This window comes from Notechis scutatus, chromosome 6 (genome assembly GCF_049901735.1).
Source record: "Notechis scutatus isolate UNSWTSFEM ecotype Mainland chromosome 6, rNotScu1.2, whole genome shotgun sequence".
Lineage (NCBI taxonomy): Eukaryota > Metazoa > Chordata > Lepidosauria > Squamata > Elapidae > Notechis > Notechis scutatus.
This window is the reverse complement of record NC_142014.1, coordinates 65,526,081-65,550,980: the sequence shown is the minus strand read 5'-3', so window position 1 is coordinate 65,550,980 and position 24,900 is coordinate 65,526,081. Positions and strand designations below refer to the sequence as shown.

At 40.0% G+C, this 24,900-nt stretch overlaps 1 protein-coding gene across 7 annotated transcripts in view; it reads right to left on the bottom strand.

Annotated features, from left to right (window-relative positions):
* Nucleotides 1–24,900, bottom strand: part of IQSEC3 (IQ motif and Sec7 domain ArfGEF 3) — a 230,035-nt gene that overhangs the window by 87,352 nt on the left and 117,783 nt on the right. For all 7 annotated transcript variants that reach the window (XM_087968567.1, XM_087968571.1, XM_087968569.1 and 4 more), the window contains exon 3: nucleotides 5,172–5,460. In XM_087968567.1, coding sequence (XP_087824693.1) covers nucleotides 5,172–5,460 — 289 coding nt within the window. The remainder of the gene's footprint in view (nucleotides 1–5,171; nucleotides 5,461–24,900) is intronic.

The following is a 24,900-nucleotide window of genomic DNA, read 5'->3' as shown; positions in this document are numbered from 1 at the left end:
TCTAACATGCATGTGTGATGGGACTAAAAGTGCTTCATGCAAACGCCATGTGCTAGAAAGCAATGCAAGAGTAAAATGTGTAATTTGGGCTTTTGTGTCAAGAAATTAGTACAATAATAGATTGCCTGCAAATAATATAGGCGGGGGAAAGAGATTACTTATGCTGTCACATAGCATATGACTGTATTTATCCAACTAAGAGGTTGTCAAGGATTATATGAATCATTTTAAAAAGGGAGCCAGATGCTACTTCCTAAGAAAAAATACAATTTTTAAAATCTTTAAACATTCCAAGGATGAATTTAGACGGCTTTAAATTACAAAATCTGGGGTGCTTGTATATTGAAATATTAGATACAGGCCAATCAATTTAAAGTTCTTTGAGGACTTTAAACAGGCTATGTTGACATCTGTGATACATTGATATCTAACTATCTGTACAACTATTCCCTAAATAACACAATTTTGCATCTAATCTATCAAGCAAACACATTGTCATCGTTTTCTTTTCTTCTGTTGCAATTTTCAACAGAGTTCTTTACTGAGTAAAACCATGCAATACTTTCTATTGTCTCAAGACAGAAATTTAGCAAAGAAAGGCAATTTAATAGCCAGGAAACATATCTATCTTTTCTACCATTTTTCACAATCAAGGATCAAAGGCTAATGGTGGCATAGCAGTGACATCATTAGAAGCGGATAGATTAGGATAGGATAGGACAGAACTAGGACTAAGAATGGAATGGAATGGAATGGAATGGAATAGAATAGAATAGAATAGAATAGAATAGAATAGAATAGAATAGAATAGAATAGAATAGAATAGAATAGGAATAGGAATAGGAATAGGAATAGGAATAGGAATGGAATGGTTTTATTGGCCAAGTGTGATTGGACACACAAGGAATTTGATTCCAGTGCATAAACTCTCAATGTACATACAACAATAAAGAAATATAATCAGTGTACAAACAAACGTACAAATTAACAGCAACTTTTTACAAAATAATTGGACAACGATTAAAAACAAAATAGGAATACTCCCTATTGTCCTTGTATGTAAAATGTACTATTTTTTTCAGGAGTTGGCTGTTGATTTTCAACTAGGCACTTTCCAAAGTTTATAGAAAAAGAGGCTGAAGCACCCATATCATTTAAGTGGCTGGGGTTCTCTCTTTCTCAACCTAAATCTGGGAGAAGTCATGGAGATGATGTACAGAAACTACCAAACACATCAAACACAAATAGTCTGTGGCTAAAATTCAGGTTATGAGGAGCTAGCTCTCCTTAACTCATTTTTTGACAAAAATGTTAAGACTTTTAGAGAGTTCTTTCTGAATAAACCTGTTTTGTATTTATTGCAGTCCCTCCAAACAAGGCAGTATTTTTCAAAGGTTCTTTTTTAGATGCCTTGCTCTACTGGCAGGGTATTTTACTGATATGATTAGTAAAAGGGTCTTCTATTTGTCTCCTGATTTATGAAAAATCATTCATTAATCAGTCACATTAGATTTGGCTCTGCTCGACACAGATATCCCCACTTCCATTCATTCTGTTTGGATTCTACTAGACATGTATTCCCAGCCTGTATTATTCTGAGCCAAACTTGAGAATTCTAATTTCATTTTCTCGGTTTAGATTCAGATTCACATTAAGTCTGAATGCTATTTACATGCAACTATTCAGAGATTAAGAAAACGGGGGGAGGGTTCAAAAATGGTTGATATAATAGAAATGTGGCGAAAAGCCGACATACTTTTGAGGCATTTTTTTTCCAGTGCATCAGTAGATTCATATCTCTGATGCATTTCTGAAAATGCACATTGGTAAATATTATAACTTGAACTGCATACTAAAAGTATCCTTATCTCACCAGAGTGAAAATATTTAGCTGGGTGAAGAATAAAAACACACATAGAAACACATGGTGAGATGAGAAACAAGATCTGAAGCCAAATATTTTGTGGCAGACGGTGAACATTAAAAAAAGACTGACAAGCTAGCAAAAATAAAACCTGCAGTATTTTAAAATTATTTTGTACAATAACTAATTTTATCATAATTCTGTTTCAGGTTCATTAAAGCAAAATCTATGCACACCAGAACAACTAGACACAAGAACAGTTTTTTCCCGAAAGCCATCACTCTGCTAAACAAATAATTCCCTCAACACTGTTAAGCTATTTACAAAGTCTGCACTACCATGACTGTTACTATTCTCACCACTCCTTATCGCCCATCCCCTCCCACTTGTGATTGTAGGACTGTAACTTTGTCACTTGTATCCTTATGATTTATATTGACTGTTTCCTAGTATGATTTGATTGTTGATTGTACCCTATGACTATCATTAAATGTTGTACCTTATGATTCTTGATTCTTAATGAATGTATCTTTTCTTTATGTATACTGAGAGTATTTACACCAAGACAAATTCCTTGTGTCCAATCACACTTGGCCAATAAAGTATTCTATTCTATTCTATTCTATTCTATTCTATTCTATTCTATTCTATTCTATTCTATTCTATCCAATTGGAGGATAAGGCAGCTCCCATGCTTTCAAGATAGAGAATCTGCAATGGGAAGAAACCTTCAAGGATCTCAAGATTTTCTTGAAAGTCTCTGTAAAAGTTCTTACCAAATGTAAAGATTAAAGAAGGAAGGATTTATTAACTGTATAGGGAGGAATCACATTAACTGCAGTGAACCAATCATAACTGCTTTTAATGTAAAGTTGTTGGAGTTTTTTGCCTTTTGGTACTGTCCACAGGGAGGAGATCAATCTTGACTGCTCTTTAGAAGGCTAGATCCTGAAGATGAAACTCAAATACTTTGGCCATCTAATGAGAAGGAAGGACTGACCGGAGAAGAGCCTAATGCTGGGAAAGGTTGAGGGCAAAAGAAGAAGAAGGGGACGTCAGAGAATGAGGTGGCTAGATGGAGTCGCTGAAGCAGTCGCCGTGAGCTTAAATGGACTCTGGAAGGAAGATGGTAGAGGACAGGAAGATCTGGAGGAACATTGTCCATGGGGTCACAATGGGTCGGATACGACTTCGCAACTAACAACAACAACAACAAAAATATTTTATTTTTATTTTTCCTAGCCATACCTAAGATTTAATAGGGCAACATATCAAAGGCCAAATGCTGAAGGCCAATGTTCCTCAGCCTTGGCAAATTGACTTAAACTCCCAGAATTCCCTACTGGAGTATGCTGGCTGGGGAATTCTGGGAGTTGAGGTCCACACCTCTAAAAACGGCTGAAGTTGAGAAACACTGATGTAGGCCCTTGCTCTAAGAATTCTTCAGAAAACGCCATTCTCTCCATCTCTGCATCCATTGGGAGCAGGCCTTAATAATAAGCTAATAAATTTAGGAATGTCTAATTTCAACACTTTCTTTCAAAAAGGCAGAAGGGCCTGAATTCCCTGACCTGCCTGCAGGAAGAAATATTTCAGCCTTGGTATGGTTAAAGCACAAGGGACGCGGTGGCTCAGTGGCAAAGATGCTAAGCTTGTCAATCAGAAAGGTTGGACAATTCGGCGGTTCGAATCCCTAGCCTTGCGTAATGGAGTGAGCTCCCGTTACTTGTCTCAGCTTCTGCCAACCTAGCAGTTACAAAAGCATGTAAAAATGCAAGTAGAAAAATAGGGACCCACTTTGGTGGGAAGGTAACAGTGTTCTGTGTGCCTTCGGCATTTAGTCATGCCGGCCACATGACCATGGAGACATCTTCGGACAGCACTGGCTTTTCGGCTTTGTAACGGAGATGAGCACCACCCCCTAGAGCCGGAAACAACTAGCATGTATGTGCAAGGGGAACCTTTACCTTTATGGTTAAAGCAAGGTGCTACACCTGGGCTGCAAAACCACAGAGAACCACTAAAGGGCAGTAAAGAATCTTCTGCATCTCTTTGCTTTCATCAACAGCCCAAATATAAAATGCCTAGTTAAAGACATAGGCAGTGGGGGGGATTTAAGAGTTGCATACAAATGACAACTCATATACAAGTTGCAGCCAGGCATCCATTTTAATGTATCAGATAACAGTAGTGACAAAGAGGCAAAATGCAGTTATACCAAAAGTCGGACCTCATAGGCTAACCACAATATGTTTCATTATCTTTTTTCAGAGAAAATGTTGTTATATTAAGGAATGTTCAACAGTCATGTGTTAAATAAATAAGGAAGTGCTGAGAAGAAAATGCTAAACCATTTGAACATTTAATGTATATACTAAATTCTCTTTCAAAACTGACTTTCTCTATGGGGCCGTACTTTAGATACATTCTATAGATATACACTCTACCTTATTTAGGAAAAATCTTTTCATTTGCATAATATGGCTTGGAGCTCATGGAAAGGTTTGTGTTAATTACATACAGTGAGCCAAAAAGAATTAAGAAAACATGGATTGAAATCTTAAATTTGTTTCATTCATTTGTTTTGCTACACTTTATAATTGCATAAAACGTCAGTGAATATTTTGTGTGTGTTTTCCCTTCTAGCCATATTACTTGTACATAACTTTTTCCTTAACACTCATATTTTTATTGTGTGCCCTTCTCCCTAATATATCCCTTTTCTGAACAGATTGAAAATTGTGCATGCATGACGGTGCACATATGATTCTTGAGATATAGTTCTGATTTGGCTCACACATTGGCACGGTAAGTATAAATTCAGGGGGTGTGAATTCAATAAGCTTGTATTAAAAAAAAAGAAATAACCACGTTTCTCTCTGATGCCTCAATATAACAGAAATATACATTTATTCTGTGATGGATCAGCATTCCTATCACAATTTTCTCATCCCTGGCTAAGTTGTACATCAGGAATTTTGCCTTATACTCCATCAGACTATTCTTGGTCTATACTGTCTATTCTGATAGACAACAGTTCTTTCCAGACCACTGCCCACCCCGCAAAAAATACAGATATTTCCCATCTCTTCCTACCTGGTGGATTACGATGAAGGGGCCCTCTTCATGCAAAATACTCCCTATGGTTCTTCCCCGAAATATATTCGCCCAGTCCCAGCCCCCTCCCTGGTGATGGTCAGCAGGCTGGGAGTGCACATGAAAAGGAACTAAGCTAAATGATGGATGGAGAAATGGCCCCGCCCCGCCCCAGCCCTCTCTCCCAAGGCATGAGGAGAAGCAGGCGTACCTGTTTATTCTTTAAGTCAAGGGAGAGCTCATAATTGGATGCAGCCGCATGGGAACAGGTAGCTGCCCCTTTGCTGCGCTGCCCTCTGACGGGGGAACCTGTGTGGTGGAGGCTGGCCTTCTGCACCAAAAGGGAGGACCCCGCTGCCTGCTCTTCCTGTAGCTCCTCATGCTGGGCTTTTAACTTCAAGGTGTCGGACCTGCCTTCCTGGCCACTGCCTCTGCCGGACTCCTTCGGTTCCTCCACGTCACACCCGGTTTTCTTGCTGGCTGAACCGCAGGGATCGTCACTGTGAACAAAACGCAACGTTTCTCTTTTTTTATTTGGTTTTTTTTTGTTTTGTTGGTTGGTTGGTTGGTTGGTTGGTCGGTCGGTTTAAGTTTCTACCTCTACGTAACTAACTGGCTTTGCAAAAATCCACAGAGCACAGGCTGTAATAGGACAGGTTTTAGAAAGCTCCTGGAAGCGGAGGGAAAGTTAACTGGTTGCTTTTGTGGTGTAGAGACAATAAGTTGGTCCTCAACACCAATAAGACCAAGCAGCTTATAGTGGACTATAGAAGGAATAGATCAGACATCCAGCCCTTGCTTATCAATGGACCGAGTGGAGCAAGTGGCCAGTTTTAAGTTTCTGGGTGTTACCCTAAAAGAGAACCTGACCTGGGGTGCTCACATTGCAGCCCTGGTCAAAAGGGCCCTGCAGAGATTATACTACCTGAGGCTTCTCAGAAAACAACAATTGAATGAGAAACTGCTGGTGACCTTCTACTGCTGCACCAGAAAGAGCATTTTAACATACTGCACCTCTGTATGGTTTGCCGATTGCACAGTGGCAGATAGGACAGCACTCCAGAGGGTTAACGTCATTGCCCAGAAGATCATTGGTTGCCCTCTCCCCTCTTTGGAAGAGTTTTATAGCTCCCACTGCCTTAAGAAAGTTCAAAACATTCTCAAAGATCCATCTCATCCTGGGCACCCCTTTTTTTAACTATTACCATCTGGCAGACAGTACAGGATAATAAAAACAAGAACAAATAGGCTGAAAAACAGCTCCTATCCCAGGGCAGTAACTCTATTGAATTCTACTGTACTGTGCAATATTAATGCAATATCAGGGGTTTCCAATTCAATGTATAGAATGTGAAGGATATGTGTGTTTATTTTCATAGTCATAATGTACACTGAAGATGATATTTAATTTCATTGTACGAGGTGCAATGACAATAAAGTAAGCTAAACTAAAGTTAACCATTAGTGGAGCCATTGTCATGAGAGAGTCAGGCAGGGCAAAACTGTAGGCCTTTCCTAGGCAACAGTCACAACAGTATGGCAGGAGGGAGCAACCTATGGCTGATGAGTCACCGACAGTCCCCAACCTCCATGGAATTACCTCCCAAGACTCCCCGAGATCATTGTCAAAATTCAGCAGCAAAATTAATGATTCTTACCAGTGCATTTGCACTTATAGGTTTTCCATAAACACTTAAAATAGGTATGCTAAGCCTCTAAGAAGATTTTAAATGGGCAGAGAAGTTCCCAAACCCCTCAAATTATGGTTGAAACTTGTCCCACTTCCTCCATTGGTATCATCATCTCACTGCCTCAAACTCCAGAATCAAAGTCCCCAGAAACAATTATTTTTCCGATAAAATCAAAGTTGCCCAGTTCTGGCTATACTGAAGGCATTTCAAAGGCATTATAACAAACTTCCCAGTCCACTACCCTCAACAGTCATTGGACTTCAATTTCTAAAATCCCAAGTCAGCGGGAAATTATGCAAATTGAACTCTAACTCATCGCAAGGACACTGGATATGGCAAGTCAGATTACAGAATGAGAATACATTGACATAACCTATAATTTAGTGAGCCAAAGGCAATAAAGCACTGTGGCTTGAGAACTTTTTAGCTCCCTTTTAGTCCTTTTCAGGAAATGCAGATACTGAAGGTCGAGTTCTACAAGACCACCATGTGAGGCAGATGTCTGTAAGTAGATCACAGACACTCTTGGCTAGGAATTAGGAAGATCCCATTACATATCCCAGAACATGTGAGATGAATGTCAGCTTTGTATTGTATAGGTTGTACATTGTACTGATACTATACCAGGGATCTGCAACCTTAAACACTCAAAGAGCCATTTGGACCTGTTCCCCACAGAAAAGAAAAAATTGGGAGCCACAAAACCTGGGTGGGCGTGGCCAACTCAACATCCCTCCCACCCAGTCACATGACACTCACCCCATGCCTACCCAGGCTTTGTGGCTCCCCGTGTTTTCTGTGGGAAATGGGTCTCTCCCTCCCTCCCTCTAATTTCTGTTTTTTGTGTTTTATCTTCTCAGGCCAGGTGAGAAGTGACTGGGAGGGGAGGGCGAGGGGCGTGGCCAACCAGTGGTGGGATCACCCAACAGGGAGCCACAGCAGAGGGCTCAAAGAGCTGCATGTGACTCCAGAGCTGCAGGTTGCTGACACCCGTACTATTACTATTACTAATACTATACTATACTATATTTTGTTACTATACTAACCTCCATTCATATTGCAAATGCTGCCATCTAGACTCATAAAACAATGTACTGCAATAGTTTTCTCCAGCATTGTAGCTGTTGTGGTTCACCGGCAGCAGGTGTGGATGGCTGAGGTCTCAGAGATTGAGGACTCAGATGAGGGGCCTGCGTGTGATGAAGGGATGGGGCCAGGACCAAACAGGGAGTGGAATTCTGCCTTCGGAGATTGTGGAAGCTGGCAGCAGTGATGAAGAGGTCCCCAAGGAGCCTGTGCCTAGTGCACGTGTGCGCAGGGCCGCTCGAAGGAAAGAGCAGCAGCAGCAGCACGGGCGACTCGGGAGTAAGGCTGCAAGGTAATGGCCCCTCCCTTAAGAAATAAAAGTCAGCTGAGAAAATGGAGTTCTTTGCAGGAAGCAAAGAATTTTTTGCACTCAAGCCTTGTGGATGTTTGGAGTATCTTGGTTGGTGTTTGGAGACTCTTTTGTTTGAAATATTTCTTAGTCACTTTATCTAGTATTCTTGGCAGCCTTGCACAACCTTGGCAAGGCTCGTCCTTATCAGAGACAATTAGCTTGAAACAGCCTTTTAACCATGAAGAAACGGAATTAGTAAAGAATCATTACAAGATTTTGCTGTTATCTCTGGTTCGTATTTGTTTCCTTAGAACAAGGTTTGGGTCAAATACATCTATTCAGAGGACACCCAATTGAAAATGGTGGGAGAAGACATTAAAAAGAAATGAAAGATAAGGCAAATTTTACAAATATTGGCATACACAACTGCAGTCTACCTATCTCCTACTTTTGAGCCCCAGAGCCCATCCACATTGGATGTGGGGGAGGGAGGAATTTAACTTTTTGTTTATGGGAAGTTCTAATACCACAAAATGGTATATTTATGCAACTTCCCAGTTTGATCCTGAACGTGTAGGTCTAAAGCCACCCAAAGCATTCCTTAAAGTTGCTAAGTAACTTTGTTTGTTAGTTTAAGGCTTAGGTGAATGTTCTAACCAATTACAAGGCAAACCCTATCCTTCCCCCCCCAAAAGGACCAATAATTTCAGCTTCGTTCACATAAATGACCTCTTGTTTTTCTGCAGATGGGATAGAAAGACAACATGAATGCCCTGGGCTGAAAGGATGTTGTACCATTGGTCTTAGCCCAGAAGAGTGTAGTGTATGAGTTATCAATGGATTTATATATCTTTCTTTGTGGGACAACATAGGCATTGTGATTATAGTTTTTTTGTGAGGGGGAGGGACTTATTGTTTCTTTTGGGTAGGAACTCTTATTTTTATGGACAACTTTAAAGCTGATGGAAAGCTGTGATTCAATTTTCAGTCCTAGTAAGGAGAAGGCACTTCTGAAATATTGCCAACAAAACTGCAGAGACTAGTCCAGAGTCAATACTGACTCAAAGGAATGGAGTAACAAGAAAGAAAAAGAGAGAGAAAAATAGGGAAATGCTGCTATGTGCTAATTCATTTCCCAACTGAAATTAATCCTAAATTAGTCTGATGCTGTCTTTGTACTGTATATATTGCTTATTCTCTAAGCATGAATTTACTTGCATATTCTATCTATGGTTCACAGCATGAAACCCTACTAAATGTATGTTTACTCAGAAGTGAAGAGAAAGAAGCAAACAAAATTTACTCCAAGATGTAGATGCATAGAATTAGTCTTAATCGCGTGTATCTTTTTTCCCCTCACAGATCTCTAATTTGATAGATCCTGAAAATCACATTTAAATTGGATTGCATGCCACAAAAAGGTGGGTCCCGCAAATTGGAGAAAAAGGGAGACTATGGATTCTTAGGCACAAAGCCAGCTGGGTGATCTTGGACCAGTCGATCTCTCTGAGCCCTAGGAAGGAAGCAAGGGCAAACGACTTCCAAAAGAAAACTGTAAGAGCTAGTCCAAGCAGTTTCCAGGAGGTAACAATGACTCACACACATCCCCCCCCACCCAATTGACACAATAATAGTTCACAATTGGAGAGAGAAGGTGATGCTTTTGCAGGTTCTATGCCCATAAATATCTGTCAAAGATGAGATACGAATGATTAAGTAAGTGTTAGATTATGAATATAAAAAGAGACAGGTGCTGAAGTCAATTATCTGGAATGGAAAAGGCCTTTAGTCTTTGATTAATATGTAGTTCAAATAGATTTGTCAAGCCTTTTACTTATGTTGATGTAGAAATATGTAAATGATTTTAATTGGGAGAATGCTGCCCTGTGCTAAACATATAGTAAAGGGACGGGGTATTGGATACACACAGTTGCACCCTCCATGTTATATTTTTAGCTACCTTCCTCTCCCCCAATGTCATATATTAAAAACACACTGCAGCAGAGAAAATACTGTGTATTAGACTTAAAGAGAAGGATTAAACTTCAGATGGTATGGAGTAGAGGAAGGAACTGTCCAAGGTAGCGATTACGCCTCAGGGAAAAAACTAGTTTTGAAAGAAATTTCAAGGCTTCCTTTGAGCACATGCAAATCAAATCCTAATGCTGCTTTCTAATTACTTAGTACACCTACTGAGACCCAGGAAGATTTCAGCCTACAGTTTGGGGTAAGGATTTTATGTCCACTGTCAGCTGCTACTTTATTGGGACATCCTAATGAGCTAATGCTCCTCCCTCACTAATTAGTTTTAAGGGGAGGAAGAATATTTACCTTACACTGTGAAACATTTTTCAGTAGGTGTTATTTAAGCTTCCTAATCCCCAATCCTTTCAACTTGTCTGTATGACTGGAGGATGGTTATGATATTTATATTTAGCGCAGGAATTATAGGGACAAAGTCCCGTAGTATTATTCCTTGTAGAGTGTGGAGAAGGGACATCTGATGCTATTTTCATTCAGAATTTGCTAGAAGCAGCAACATTCACAAACCTCAGGGAAGGCATATGTTTATGACATTCTGAAATAGCAATAGCACTTAGACCTATATACCGCTTCACAGTGCTTTTACAGGCCTCTCTAAGTGGTTTACAGAGTCAGCCTATTGCCCCCCAACAATCTGGGTCCTCATTTTACTGACCTTGGAAGGATGGAAGGCTGAGTCAACCTTGAGCCTGGTGAGATTCGAACTGCCAAATTTCAAGTCAGCTGGCAGTCAGCAGAAGTAGCCTGCAGTACTGCATTCTAACCACTGCGTCACCACAGAAATAGTGAATAAAAGGGTCAAAGTTTGACAGATAAATGCATATGATGCATGCAGGAGTTCCAAATTACTAGACTGCTTAGGTGATATTTTCAGTTGGTCCATTTGTTCACCTCCCACAGATACACATATATTTCTTTCCTCCTAATATTTGATTGGCCCCATCTTGCAATAGGCACTTTGCTACCAAAGACACAGAATGAAATTATAAGCCTTCCATTATATACAGAAGCTATCAGGTTAGAAACTGACTCTGGTGTTGACACTGACAATAAACTTCTTCATACTCTATCTGGTAGCAACAGAATATTCTGAAGGTATAGGACTTCCCACATGGCTTTTCTTACCACCTAGTACCATCCATTCAATTTTCATTTTTCTTCTATCACAGGATTTAAGTCAACATTCTGCTAAGTTGGCCTATTAGAGAAGGATGGACAGGAAGATCTGCCATTGGACCAATGTGATGCACTTGCATAAATCTTTTCTGGTGAAGTTGTCCAGATTTACTTCAGTCTGGATTTTGCATAGGCAGTGCCCAAAGTGAGGACTGGGTTTGTGTTGGTATTTTCCTTCGACATCACCTTTGTCATGATGTCATGACTTAGATAGGAAGTGTGTCGCCTCCTAGTTCTTCTTGACCCTTCAGTGGCATTTAATACTAACGGGCATGACATTCTTTTGGACCACTTGAGGATTGGGGACACTGTTTTGCAGTAGTTCCATTTCTTCTTCCTTTATGGTATTGGTGGGGGAAGAAAAGTCAGACTGTTGGGCACTTCCTTCTGGAATGCTACAGAATTGAAACCTCCCCTTTTTACTCTTTAAAGGAGCTGCTATCAGTTCAGGTTTAAATATCTACAGTATGCGAATGAAACAAAGTTGTATATCTGTACTTCAGAGCTGGACAAAAAGATGCCATGCGAATCCTGATTGAGTGTCTAGGCAGTGCTTCTCAACCATGGCCACTTCAATTCCCAGAATTCTCCAATCAGCATGGGAATGTGAGGACATTCTGGGAACTGAAGTCTGCACATCTTAAAATAGTCAAGTTTGAAACAGCAGAGATGTCAAACTCAAGGCCCGGGGGGCGGATCCGGACCATGGGGTGCTTAGCTCTGGCCCGTGGGGCTGCCCTGGAAACAGTGATGGACCATCCCGCAGTGCCTCTGCCAATGAAAATGGAGCTGAGGAGGGCTGCGTGAGGCCCTCGCGAGCTCCGTTTTCACTGGCAGAGGGTTGCAGGAGGCCGTTGTAGCTGAAAACAGAGCTTGGGAGCCCGTTTTCGCTTGCAGAGCTCAGGCCACCGAACATGAGTGACGTCGAACTGGCCATGCCCACCTTGGCCATGCCCATCCCAGCCCCCCAAGGTCAGATGCAACCCTGAGGTGGCCCTCAATGAACTCGAGTTTGACACCCGTGGTTCAGAGGATGTAAGGGCGTGAATAGAAGAAATGACATTGCTTTGAATCCTAACAAAATGTGGTTCCTGCCCAGTAATCATCTGGTTCTTTTTTAAAAAAATGTTGTTTTAACTCTAGCTCTCATCTCACAATTTGGGAGTTACCCTGGACTCATGGCTACTGTTGGATGCACAGATAGATACCACAGCTTGGATAGTCTTTGCCCAGCTTTGGGTGGTGCATCAGTTGTGACTCTTTCTGGAACAGCAAGTCCCCATGGCAGTGGTTCACACTCTTTTCACCATCAAAAGGCACCACTGTATGCTTTATATGGCAATGTCTTTGAAGGCCATTTTGAACTGCATATGGGGAGAATGACAACTATTATAGCATATACAATATTGGCACCCAGGTAGTTTCAGGTGGAATTCAAAGGATTGGCTTTAACTTAAGCCTCACATGAGACTTGGCTTCTGACAAACTTCTGGACTACCTTCACCAGATGAAATTGAGTTGTTTAGTATATTTATCCCATGTGGAGGCTTACAGTGCCCTACTTGTGGCCATCCTGGATTAAATCCAGGATGCGTTTGGCATGGTTTGCAGATGAAATATATAATAGTGTACCAGGCTCTCTGTCTAAGGGTATTTGCAATTCACATAGACCTGAGCTGAAGCCTCCACATTTGCTAGGTCCTATCTTCTACCTGCTGTAGTGATGGCTTGGTACAAAACATTTCTACCACAACAGGTGACATCCAGAAACCTGAGTGATGGAAAGCAACCAACCAGAGCATTTGATGACTGGTGAAGGAAGAGCTCATTTTGCTTCCTGCATTACATCTGAGAATGTCCTAAGAGGATGATTATATTTTATCTGGAGAAGTCATCTTATGAAAGCTGCTTAGGTGTATAAGCAATAGGAACACAACCAAAATTTTGGGAGTATAGAGAGCAACATCACCAGAGATGGGTTGTCCTATTGCTAAGACATTTCTAAGCCAATAGGCTGCTTCTGAAACCCAGGACCAAAAAGCATAAAGATGCAATCAGATTGAAGATGCCCTGTGATTTTTAATAGTAGAGCAGAATTTAATGGGATGGTTTCTTGGTACTTTTAAAAAATATAGCTGAAGTGATCTGCTACTAAGGGTGTCCTGGTGTGCATATGATGTTAAACAGGGATACATGTAGCCTAAGAGGCTTTTGTTTGAACAGTTAAATTTATACTAAGAATTTAGGAATAAAATTTGGTTTAAAGCTATCATCCCACTTTATCAAACCTAGCTTATTTTAACTATGGTTTGGGTGTGTTTGCATACTATACTATCCTTAAACTGGGTAGTGAATTGTTTAGTACATTGTGTTGTACAAAATATATTGACCTATAAACTATCCAAACAGTTGGGCTCAATCTCTAAATAGCAATTATACTTAGACTTATATACTGCTTCACAGTGCTTTACAGCCCTCTCTAAGCTGTTTATAGAGTCAGCCTATTGCCCCCAACAATCTGGGTCCTCATTTTAGTGACCTTGGAAGGATGGAAAGCTGAGTCAACCTTGAGCCTGGTGAGCTTTGAACTGCCAAATTACAGGCAGGCAGCAGCCAGCAGTACTGTACTCTAACCACTGCACCACCGTGGTTCTTAAATACATGTTAAGTTTAAAATACATATAAAATTAACAAAGGTTGACAGCATAAACTGATGCCACATTGATAAAATAGGTTTCCCAATAGGGTTAAGGTTAGGGTTAAAGTATAAGATGGAAACAATGCACGTCAAGGAATTGAACAGTCTATTAGATTGGGCTGCTATAATCAATTTAAAGGAAATATATAAATAAAACAATACCTTGTAACACCTTTCTCACACCAAAAATGCAGGGAGTAGATAAAGGGTACAGGTAGTCCTTGACTTACGACCACAATTGAGCCCAGAATTTATATTGCTAAGTGAGCAATTTGTGAAGTGAGTTTTTGCCCCATTTTACAACTTTTCTTGCAACATTTGTTAAGTGACTCACAGCAGTTGTTAAATTAATAACACAGTTATTAAATGAATCTGGCTCCCCCATTGACTTTGCTTGTTAGAACGTCGTAAAGGATAATCACATGACCCCAGGACACTGCAATGGTCATAAATAGGAATCAGTTGTCAAGCATCCAAATTGTAAATCATGTGATCAAAGGTTGTAAGTGTGAAAAATGGTCATAAGTCACTTTTTTTTCAGCGCCGTTACTTCAAATGGTCACTAAATGAATTGTTATAAGTCGAGGACAACCTGTGTTTGCCTGTGTTGATGTGGATATTCTATTTCTCCTTCTGTGGAATTAGAAGCAAACTGTGATACTAAAGGACAGCTGATTCTGGATCAAGTGAACATTGCCTAACAATCCATACTTTTGAAGTTCAATGGCATGAGGTGGAATCAATTATGACAGGCATGAGAAATAATTGAAAACTCTTTAACATTTTCTGGGTAAGATGAAAAAAGTGTTTATAAATTGCTCATCACTGGAAACAAGATATTGGATATGCAGTATCCATCCAGCCCATAGAACATATTTACTCTACCCCATTATTCTTTATCAAGATTGGCATGGCGCTATGGATCCCCCAGCCGTATACAGAACTCCTATTTTAAATCAGTTGTGGAAATTTGCCAAGGAGACTTCTACTTCTAGGAATCTACGTCCAATAAATCTTCATCTTTTTTTCTTAACAAGGAGGTCTATCTATGAAGCTGGATAACGGACTCAAGTTAATGTAAATTGTGAGTTGAAGCCATGCCATAAGAGTTCTTGCGTTAAAATATATATTTTATTGGAGATACTGAAATAGCATAAAACTTACAATAGTTTAGTATAGCAAACTATACAGCATTTCATATGTAAAATACTAACAACTCTTTTCTCTCCTATCTCTCATTTAGTATTCCAATATTGAAAGACTACAAACACCCCTGTCACATAAGATAGATAGATAGATAGATAGATAGATAGATAGATAGATAGATAGATAGATAGATAGATAGATAGATAGATGGATAGATGGATAGATGGATAGATGGATAGATGGATAGATGGGTAGATGGGTAGATGGGTAGATGGGTAGATGGGTAGATGGGTAGATGGGTAGATGGACAGACGGATAGATAGATAGTATGCTTTCACTTCCTCTCTTTAAATTACAATAAATTCCAGCATTCTTTCATAATGTCTGCTAACCTCTTTGTCTAATAAACAAATCTGGGTAGTTATAATGCAGTTCTATATATTATTCCAGGATTGCTCAAATACATTCTTTTTCTCTCTGGAAGAGAGGAATGCATTTATCCCTGGTTCATAGAAGAGAATGCAATTTTTTGCTCATTTCCCCCAAAAACCTAACTAGGCTGAAATTAATCAGTGATTGTCCTCACTTCTCTTAAAAATCAAGATAACTACCGGTATCAATTACAAAGACAAAAAAAGTCAACTATATCTACCACAATTGTTTTCATCCAAGCAAAATCTGCAGACTCAAGCCACGTGACAAAAATCTCCAGGCCAGATGAATGAAAGTCAATATTACGATGTATACAGTATATACCTTCCTATATCTAGCTCTGAGGCATCTCGGCTGAATTCACTCTGGGATTCACTCTGAATTCACTCTGAATTCACTTCTCCAAAATTACCTAACATTCACATTCTAAAGGAAGGTGGCCCTTTAATTTCCCATAAGGCTCTGGAGTTTTACCATTCTGAGGCATTGTGGGAATATCCCGAGGTTTGTTTGTTTTTTTTAAAATGGAAGAGATTCTTCAAACTTGTGTTATGTTTTTAAAGTTAAGTGAAATTCCATCAATTCCTCGACACTATTTTTAAAAGCAAGAATGAATAGAAGATTTTGCTTCTACTTAACATTAATTTTGTCACAGATTCTTTCAGGCAAAGGTTCCACATCTCTTACAGAAATAATCAGCGGTGATTTTATTTTGTACTCCCTTGGAAAAAGTCAGAAAAACACACGGGTTCCTGCATCTGTCATTTATGTTCATTGCTAAGGGGGAATTCCTTTTTCCCCCCAAGGTATAAATTATACATTGTGTTTCTTCTAGAAGCAACTCTCAAGTTTTCTCTGGTTTCAATGTTCACTTTAAAAGTCAATGTTTGAAAATCTAAACCATCATCTTCATGAATGATTATGAATAACCACAAATAATGAACAAAGTCCTCTTGATTTGGGTACCTTAGAAGTGTTTTTCAAGAAATTGATTATTTCTGATCTACATTTATTGGTGAATAGCGAGGACTAGCTTTGTCAATCACAGCGCTATTAAAAATCCATGGTACCCATTAAGCAACAAGCCAGCCCTGTATTGAAATACAAAACTATTGCTCATTTCAAATAGGCAGCATTATTTACACATTGTCAGAGAGAATATTTCACGTTTATGAGAAACAGACATAGGGAATAATGCTAAGAAATCAACGGTGCTTTCTGACTGCAATCCAATTTTATAAGTGCAGCAGGCCACTCTCTTACCCAGTTTGCATTCATTTACCATCCATAGCTGGCTACTTTTACCTGTTTGTTCTCTTTCCTCCTACTGCCCGTCTGAGAAAGAAACCTTATTTGGATGTTCCTTTCTCCGTATAATTAATTCATATCACCTAGCAAGAAAGCAGGAGTGTTAGATCTTCTGTAGACTTAGAATCCAGGGGCCATTTAGATCTGCTTAACACAGGAATTCAAATTTAAGCCTCCTCAGTAGATATCTATCTTATTTTTGTTTAAGGACATCAAGGGAAGGGAAGCCCATCATCTCCCTTAGTAACCAGTTCTGCTGTCAGTCTGATCTTAAGAATTTTGTTTTCCTTCTGGCCCACAGGAATCTGCTTTTCTATCACTTAAGGCCATGATTTCATTACTTGGATTATTCATGTGCAGAAATGGAGAGGAATCATTGGAACGAAAGCGGTATTAATTGCACAGAGAAAACAATGCTTGAAAGGGCTAAACTACTTAAAGTAGAGCCTGCCATTCAGGGGAATAGATATGATACTAAATGTGTGCTCATTTTTTAAATAAAATGCATTTAGCAGCCAAAAACCAACTGTGGGGAGGGGAGGGCGATATCAAAATAGCAACCGACAAACCATGAAAATAAAACCATTCACCTCCTGCTACATTCCTGGCCAACATTCCTCTTCCAAAGAAGCCATTTATCAAAAGGATGCCCCGAAACTACAAAGGCAAGAAGTTGGGATTTTTAGGATCTTAAAGGACAGAGTTAAACATTTATGGCATTTTCAGTCCTGATCTCTTAATCCTATAGAAGCTGTGTTCACACAACATACTTCCCTAGGTCAGGATATCTAGAAACTGCATTTGAATCTAGAAACTGCATTTGAACAACATGCTAAGGGGTTAGCACAGGCAGAGCATATTTGGTCTGCCATGCTATAGGCAACAAAAAGCAACAGCAAAATTAAAAATTGTCTGGGTCTGTTTCTGATTCTTTAAACAGTTACTTTTCCTTAAATTGACCTTTTTTTCTTCTCCCATAGGAGAGCACGTTTGGGATTCAGGTAGTCCTTGACTTACAATATAATTGAGTCCGGAATTATGACTGTAAGCTATCTTCTTCATTTAATGACCCTATAATCCCTTGCGGGGTGGAATCTGGGCAACTAAATGGAGCTGAGTGTTTACTGGCCGGATGCCCTTCCTGTTGCCAGTGCAGAGTTTTGTTCAGCAGATATATTCTCATTGTGCCCAGAGAGAGAAATATTTACCTCAACCTAGGATCCAACTCACAGCCTCCTGATTGTGAGGTGAGAGCGCCACCTCTAGGCCACCACACCACTCTATGACTCTATGACTTGCAAGTCACGCTGGCCATTAAATGGGTCACCAGTTTTACTACAATTTTACTCTCTTTTTTTTGCATCGGTCATTAAGCCAACGCCGTGGTTGTTAAGTAAACTATTGTTAAGAGAATTTATTGTCCACAATATAACTCCAAGGAAATTCATCATAACTTCAGACAGTTGCTAAGCAGCCAGTTGCCAGTCAAGGACTATTTATATTGATACATGAACATTTTCAGAGACTTGACTGCCATGCTGGGGGAAGTCAATCATAACTATATACTGGGATACCAACAAGACATTGGATTGCACCCAGCCATCCTATTATTGTAAGGAATGCTGACAGGCTTCAGGCTAACACATTGTTATAAACCATAATAGCTTCCCATTCATTTTTATTAAAGTAAACTAATCGAAGGTTGTCCATTGGACAGTAGTTTGGAGTGGTCCTGGTTTGGCAGCCATAACTTAGCCAGGTTTGCTGAACTGATTATTCATCTCTGCAGAACTTGGATTATTTCAACCCAGAATCTCTCTGGTTCCCGATAGGCCAGCCTATTGTGCTAGACTTCGCTGAAGAGTTTTCACAAGGGTGTACAGCAATAGATACACAACAAGATTTCAAAAATGCGGAGAAACTGTGGGAAGCCCCTCCCTCCTAGAAGAATGAAATATTTTGGGGAATATTAAAAAAGGCAGGATAAAATATTTCCCCTAAAGGAGAAATGGAAAAAAAAATCTTAAGGGAGGCAGAAACCAGCTCCAGTTTCCCTGCTCCAAGCAGAAAATGAAAAGGCCAACTTTTAGAAATGCTGATTTGGTAATCTATTCAGAAAGACTGGGCCAAGACAGAAACTTCAGATAAGCAACACAATAAGCAACACAATCAAGCCAAAAGTTGACAAAATTAGCTCAGATGAACACCTAGGATTTGCATTTCCCTTTTTGCCTATAGAGCCAGCCATGACCCCTACGTGACCCCAAAGGAATCCAGAAGATATAAAACCCACCTACTCTCAACTCCATTTTGTCAGATGTCCCAAAATCACATGCCGTTGGTGATTTGCTGTTCATCAATAAACTGCTGTTCATCAATAAACCAACTTTCTTTCCAATCAGCCTCCATTTTATTCTCGGCTTGGAATTGGAACTGGATTTTCCTTCCAACAAAGAGGCGGAAGACCTTCTATTCCTTGCTGTGAACTTTAATTGCTTTCCCTGTAGCACCAAACTCTTCTTGCCTTTCCTTGGTTTGGTAAACCCTTCACAGAAGGAAGAAACAGATGGCAACCCGAATTAACGTTAACCGCCTGCTAGGTGCTCCAGGAAAGAAAATCCTGCTCCAGGATTTGCAGCAGGAGCCTTTTTGCCACTTTACCTCAGTTTTTGTGGTTGGTGAAGCTGCAGAGAGACGAAAGCCTGCCAGGTTACCCTGAGTAAGCTGAAAGCTGTGGGGGAGGAAATATATTCAATCTGACAAAGAGATATATTTACATCTAAAACACATCGCACCATCTCAAAGGTCCTTTTCTTTCATGTTTTAATGAACTTCTCAACCTCTTTCACATAGCAGCCTGCATAGCATTATTACTGCCCTTTATATTTCACAGAGAAAATGGAGGCTAGGAAAATAAGATATGCTATTTCAAAACTTAGCACTGTCTGGCCCCAGTAGATACCTAATTTTCTGGATATCTTCTTTTCCTTTCGACGCTCAGTAAAAAACTAATTATTAGTAGTATGATTAGTGTTATATGATTGTTATCCCATTCAAGGCAGCAAATATACCTAATATTGCTTGGTCCCCCAATTTTCCACACAATAGCAACCCTGTGAGATGGGTTGGGCAGAGAGAGAGAGGGAGTAATTGGCCCAACGTTACCCAGTCAGCTAGAGATAGAATTCGAAGTCCCCTGGCTTCTAGGCCAGCACCTTAGTTACTACACCAAACTGACTCTCTAATACTGTACCTAATATACAGTAATAAATTAGAGGAGGAGGAGGAGCGGAGGCAGAAGGCGAAGACGGAGAAGAGAGAGGAGGAGGAGGAGGAGAAAGATTAGGAGGGGGAGGGGGGGAGGAGAGGAGAGGAAGAGGAAGAGGAAGAGGAAGAGGAAGAAGATAGTTCTTTTCAAAGTGCTAAATTTCTGTAATCAATGAAATACTTTCAGTTAGGGAAAACTGAATCTTTCTGAAACTGGCTTTCTGTAACTGAGATGAACATAGAATAAAAGAAGATGCTTCGGTGCTGCTCTTAATATTTGTCAGTCAAGAATCTAGCCCCAAATTTTAATTAATGAGTTTTAATTTTGTTTTGTTTTGTTTTTAATATTATTTACCAGAGGAATGCTCGACTTTTCCTGGGTGAAAGATTTGGCCTATGCCACGGGTTGCATTCCAAGAAAAAGTAACAAGAGCAGGACAAAAATTAAATTAAATTCCTCTTCATTTACATTTAAATTTCATCAAAATTAAAGAGAGTTAATGTGATTAATCCTCAGTCATGCATTTAATCATTTTCTATCCCATTAAAAATTACCCGTTGATATCAACGTTATGGACCTTCCTGGTGGCATCAGCCAAGGCTATTAGAGACTTACTGTCCTCCTAGGGTAGCAGGTTATATATTTCTGAGCCACCATGTGCCTCTTTTAGATCAAACTACACACAATATTGGGTGTACAAGTAGTCCTTGACTTACGACAATTCATTTAGTGACCGTTCAAAATTACAACAGCACAGAAACAAGGGACTTATGACTGTTTTCCCTTCTAACCTTTGCAGCATCCCCACAGTCATGTGAACAAAATCTCACGTGACCTCAGAAGAATGGAAGGCTGAGTCAGCCTTGAGCCCGGTGAGATTCGAACTGCCAAATTGTAGGCAGACAGCAGTCAGCAGAAGTAGCCTGCAGTACTGCATTCTAACCACTTTACCCAAGGAAATGCCAAATCTCTCTTTTCTAACCACACCAATCCCAGACCACTGGGGTTGACAATCAGAGCTTTTTCTCCCAAAGGGATGAGGCCATTTTCAACAGAAATGAGAATAGGAAGGGACGAGTGAAGTTTTCCTTTTCCCGAGGAAAGTAGTCTAATAAAAATCACTCCAGGCTCATCTGCAATTAATTTTCGAGAAAACCTGAAAAGCATCCTAATAACTCATTTAATGCCAAATTTAAATTTAATTTGGCCTTAGACACAGATGCCAAAGCTTGGCAATGAACCGTAAGCATACAAAACAGGAATGTCTATATATGATTTCTGCAAGTTTTTTATCCTCCGGATAAGCCTGGAAGAGAAAAAGAGAGATTTTTTTTTTTTTTAAAGGGACATTCATAGCTGTCTAAATGATTTTGGCCACATTTCACATGTAGCTAAGGATCTGTACACCCTGATTTGTTTGCCTCTGTGAGATTGTGGTGAGTTTTTAACTATGCTATTGCACCCAGTACTAGATAAAGTGATACCCATCTGAAATTAAATATTCATTCATTTCATGCACCTCCATAGAAATTAATTCTACTGCAGTGAAAACAATTGGCCAAAGTAATCTCAGTCTGCAGACAACAAGGGTACTTGCAATACTTAATGGAGAAATAACCTTCAGGAAAAGAAATTATCCTCAGAATTGTTGGAAGTTAAAACCCACCCCCTCTCCTAGAAAAATGAAGTATTTTAGGATATACTAAAGAGGCAGAATATTTCCCTTAAAAGGGAAGTAGAAACTCAGAGAGGCAGAAACTCAGCCCCACTACCACCACCACCTTTGCTAATGGGCCATTAAGGCCTGGGCCAGTCTATTCTACATAACAAAGATCTACCTCCTTCAGGCAAAGCCATTGAATTGCCCTTCATTGCACCATCCACCAAGTTTCAACCAAACTTAGCACACAGACAACCTACAAACCTAGCTATGACCTACAAACCTAGCTATGACAACCTAGCTATGACCTCTGACAGTAACCAATCAGGATACTCTTCCTGTGCCCCAGGAAACCGAAAGCCCAAACCGAAAGAGGGCATAAAACTCAGGGACTCTCAGCATCTCTTCCCTTTTCACCCAGGATCTCCAAGCCATGTGGTCCTGTCCACCATTAAACCATCTTCCCAAGCAGTCACCATGTTTCCAGTGTCTTTCTTCCCGCTTGGAATTGAACCCAGAAGAATATTTCTTCCAACAGAAATAAAGACCATGTGGATATCTGGTGAGTCTCTCTGGGGAAAGCATTTCTGTAAAGATACTCGCTCTTAGAAAGTGTCTACTGCTTGCCACGTTGCCTATATTTGCCTGAACTTCATCTGCAGCTCTTTAATTGAAAATCATTTGAAAACTTGCCAATGAGTTAATGAGATCTTTTTTTAAAAAAAAAAAATGGGCCCCAAGACATGTTACTGCCTGAGGCAAAACAAGATACAGGACATCATCTTCCCATTGATATCAATGTGCATATTATCCAACCACTACATGTTCTTTTCTTCAAACTTGAGCAATAACCCCCCCAAAAAAAAAAAAAACACCAGTTCCTTTTCAGATGTCTATAACGTGCTGACAGGTCCATCCATCCTAATAGGAAGATTGACCTTGTTTTTAGACTCCATCAATTTGTATTTAATTGGATTAATCTGATTAAACTGTTCACAGTGCAGCAGCATGTCTGCTTCTTTCTCCTCTTATTTTAAGGGATTGGGTAGACCTTTATACAAATAACATGAGAGGGAGGGGGGAATGGATGGAGGGAGAGAGAGAGAGAAAATGAGAATATTGGCCTTAGAAAAGAGTGAATGCAAGTCTACTAGGAGAACAGTATTGGTAACTAGAAACCAGAATTTCTGTCAGCAACATTTGCTTCATCAAAGGATGTGGGTGGAGAGGGGAAGCTGCTGAACCAGTTTCTCAAAAGAAATGCAGGACAGGACTTAAAAGCACAGAATGATTTTTTTTTTTTTTAAGTTGTAGCCATAAGAGGGTGGGGGGGGACAGAACAAATCTATCTTGTACGTAATTTATAACGTATAACTGCATAACCTACGTGGACAAATTTTGACTGACAAGTTGGCGGGCACCCAAATAAAGTAGAAATCGTGAGATGGGAAAGAATACAGAATAGATTATCCCCAAAATTAGAGCACAGAGATGTTAAAACCTTCAACCAGGGAAAGGAGGATAACAGTGAAAAGAGGATCAAACTCAAAGGCACAACGTGTTTTTTTCCTCTGTTCATCAGCCTGCAGCTTTTGACCTGAGTTGCTAATGAGAGACAAATACTATCTGATCAGAGCCATAATTCGAAGTGCAATTCTTAACGTGTTCTGACTTTCTTTGAAATTTGTCTCCTTTACCAGTAAGAAACTCCACTTCACTTTTGAGGATGCTACTGAACGCTGCCTGCAACCAGTTGTTGACAAGCCTCTCTCTTTTTCTTTCCTGTTTAAAACTCCTTAGCTTGTTCACAAGCCTCTTTCTATTCCCTGAGGGCAGGCACTGAATTCTTTAGCAGGTTGGATGAAAATAGCTTCAACTATTTCTGCAGCGGAACAGAAAAGGTACAAAGGTTCTCTCAGGCAGAGCACATGAGTCCTAATCTTTAGACAGACAAAGAAAGTGTTTTTCCTACCACCGCTGCCACTACTCTTAATTAAAAGTACTTTGGAAATACAGATGTCCTCGATGTACAACCACAATTGCTGTTGTTAAGTGAGACATTTGTTACGTGAGTTTCTTACAACCTTTCCTGCCTCCGTTGTTAAGTGAATCACTGCAGTTGATAAGTTAGTAACATGGCTGTTCAGTGAATCTGGCTTCTCCATTGTCTTTGCTTGTCAGACAAACAGGGGATCATGTGACTTTGGGACACAGCAATGGTCATAAATATGAACCCGTTGCCAAGTGGTTAAATTTTGATCACATGACCATGGGGATGCCAGAAAGGTCTTAACTATGGGAAAACGGTCATAAGTCACTTTTTTCAGTACCGTTTTAACCTTGAACGATCATTAAATGAACTGTTGTAAGTTGAGGACTATCTGTACCTTACAATGAATTACTATAATCAAGTTGAAACAATTATTGATCACTCAATAAAGGGAGGATGGAGCTTAAAAGGATGCAAAAGTAAATAAATAAATCAGGGGCTACAAGAGACTAATAGATTGGAAGGAAAGTGGCCAAGAAAAGACATCTGAAGTATATAAAACAATGCCTGGTGAGAAATTTTGCTCATGCTCAAAATATTAGATCTCAGGCTCATCCATTAAAACCGTAGAACAAATTCTGGCATGGTGGACATATTCCTGCATGCTATTAGTATCTATCTCTCTCAAGTAACAATAGAAAATAACAGATAACAGATAATCAGAGTTGTAAGAGACCTTATAGCTCATCTAGTCCAACCCCCCGCCCAAGTGGGAGACCCTACACCATTTCTGACAGATGGCAGTCCAATCTCTTCTTGAAAGTTTCAAGGGATGGCGCTCCCACAACTTCCGAGGGCAAGCTGTTCCTTTGGTTGATTGTTCTCGCTGTCAGAAAGTTTCACCTTAAAGAATAGTTGTAGTTCAGGGTTGAACTGTAGGACTTTTGGTGCTTTCAGAGCTTGATTGCTTTCTTGCAGATCTTTCTGCAGATGTTCTTGATCACAGGTCACCAACCTTTCGGATCTCGGGGACCACTAAATTCATATTTTTAAATCCCTCAGACCACTAATATGATCTGCCTAATGACCAGCTGGGTGGGCGTGGCTAGGTGGTCAGGTGATGGATGGGCGTGGCCAACTCGATGTCACA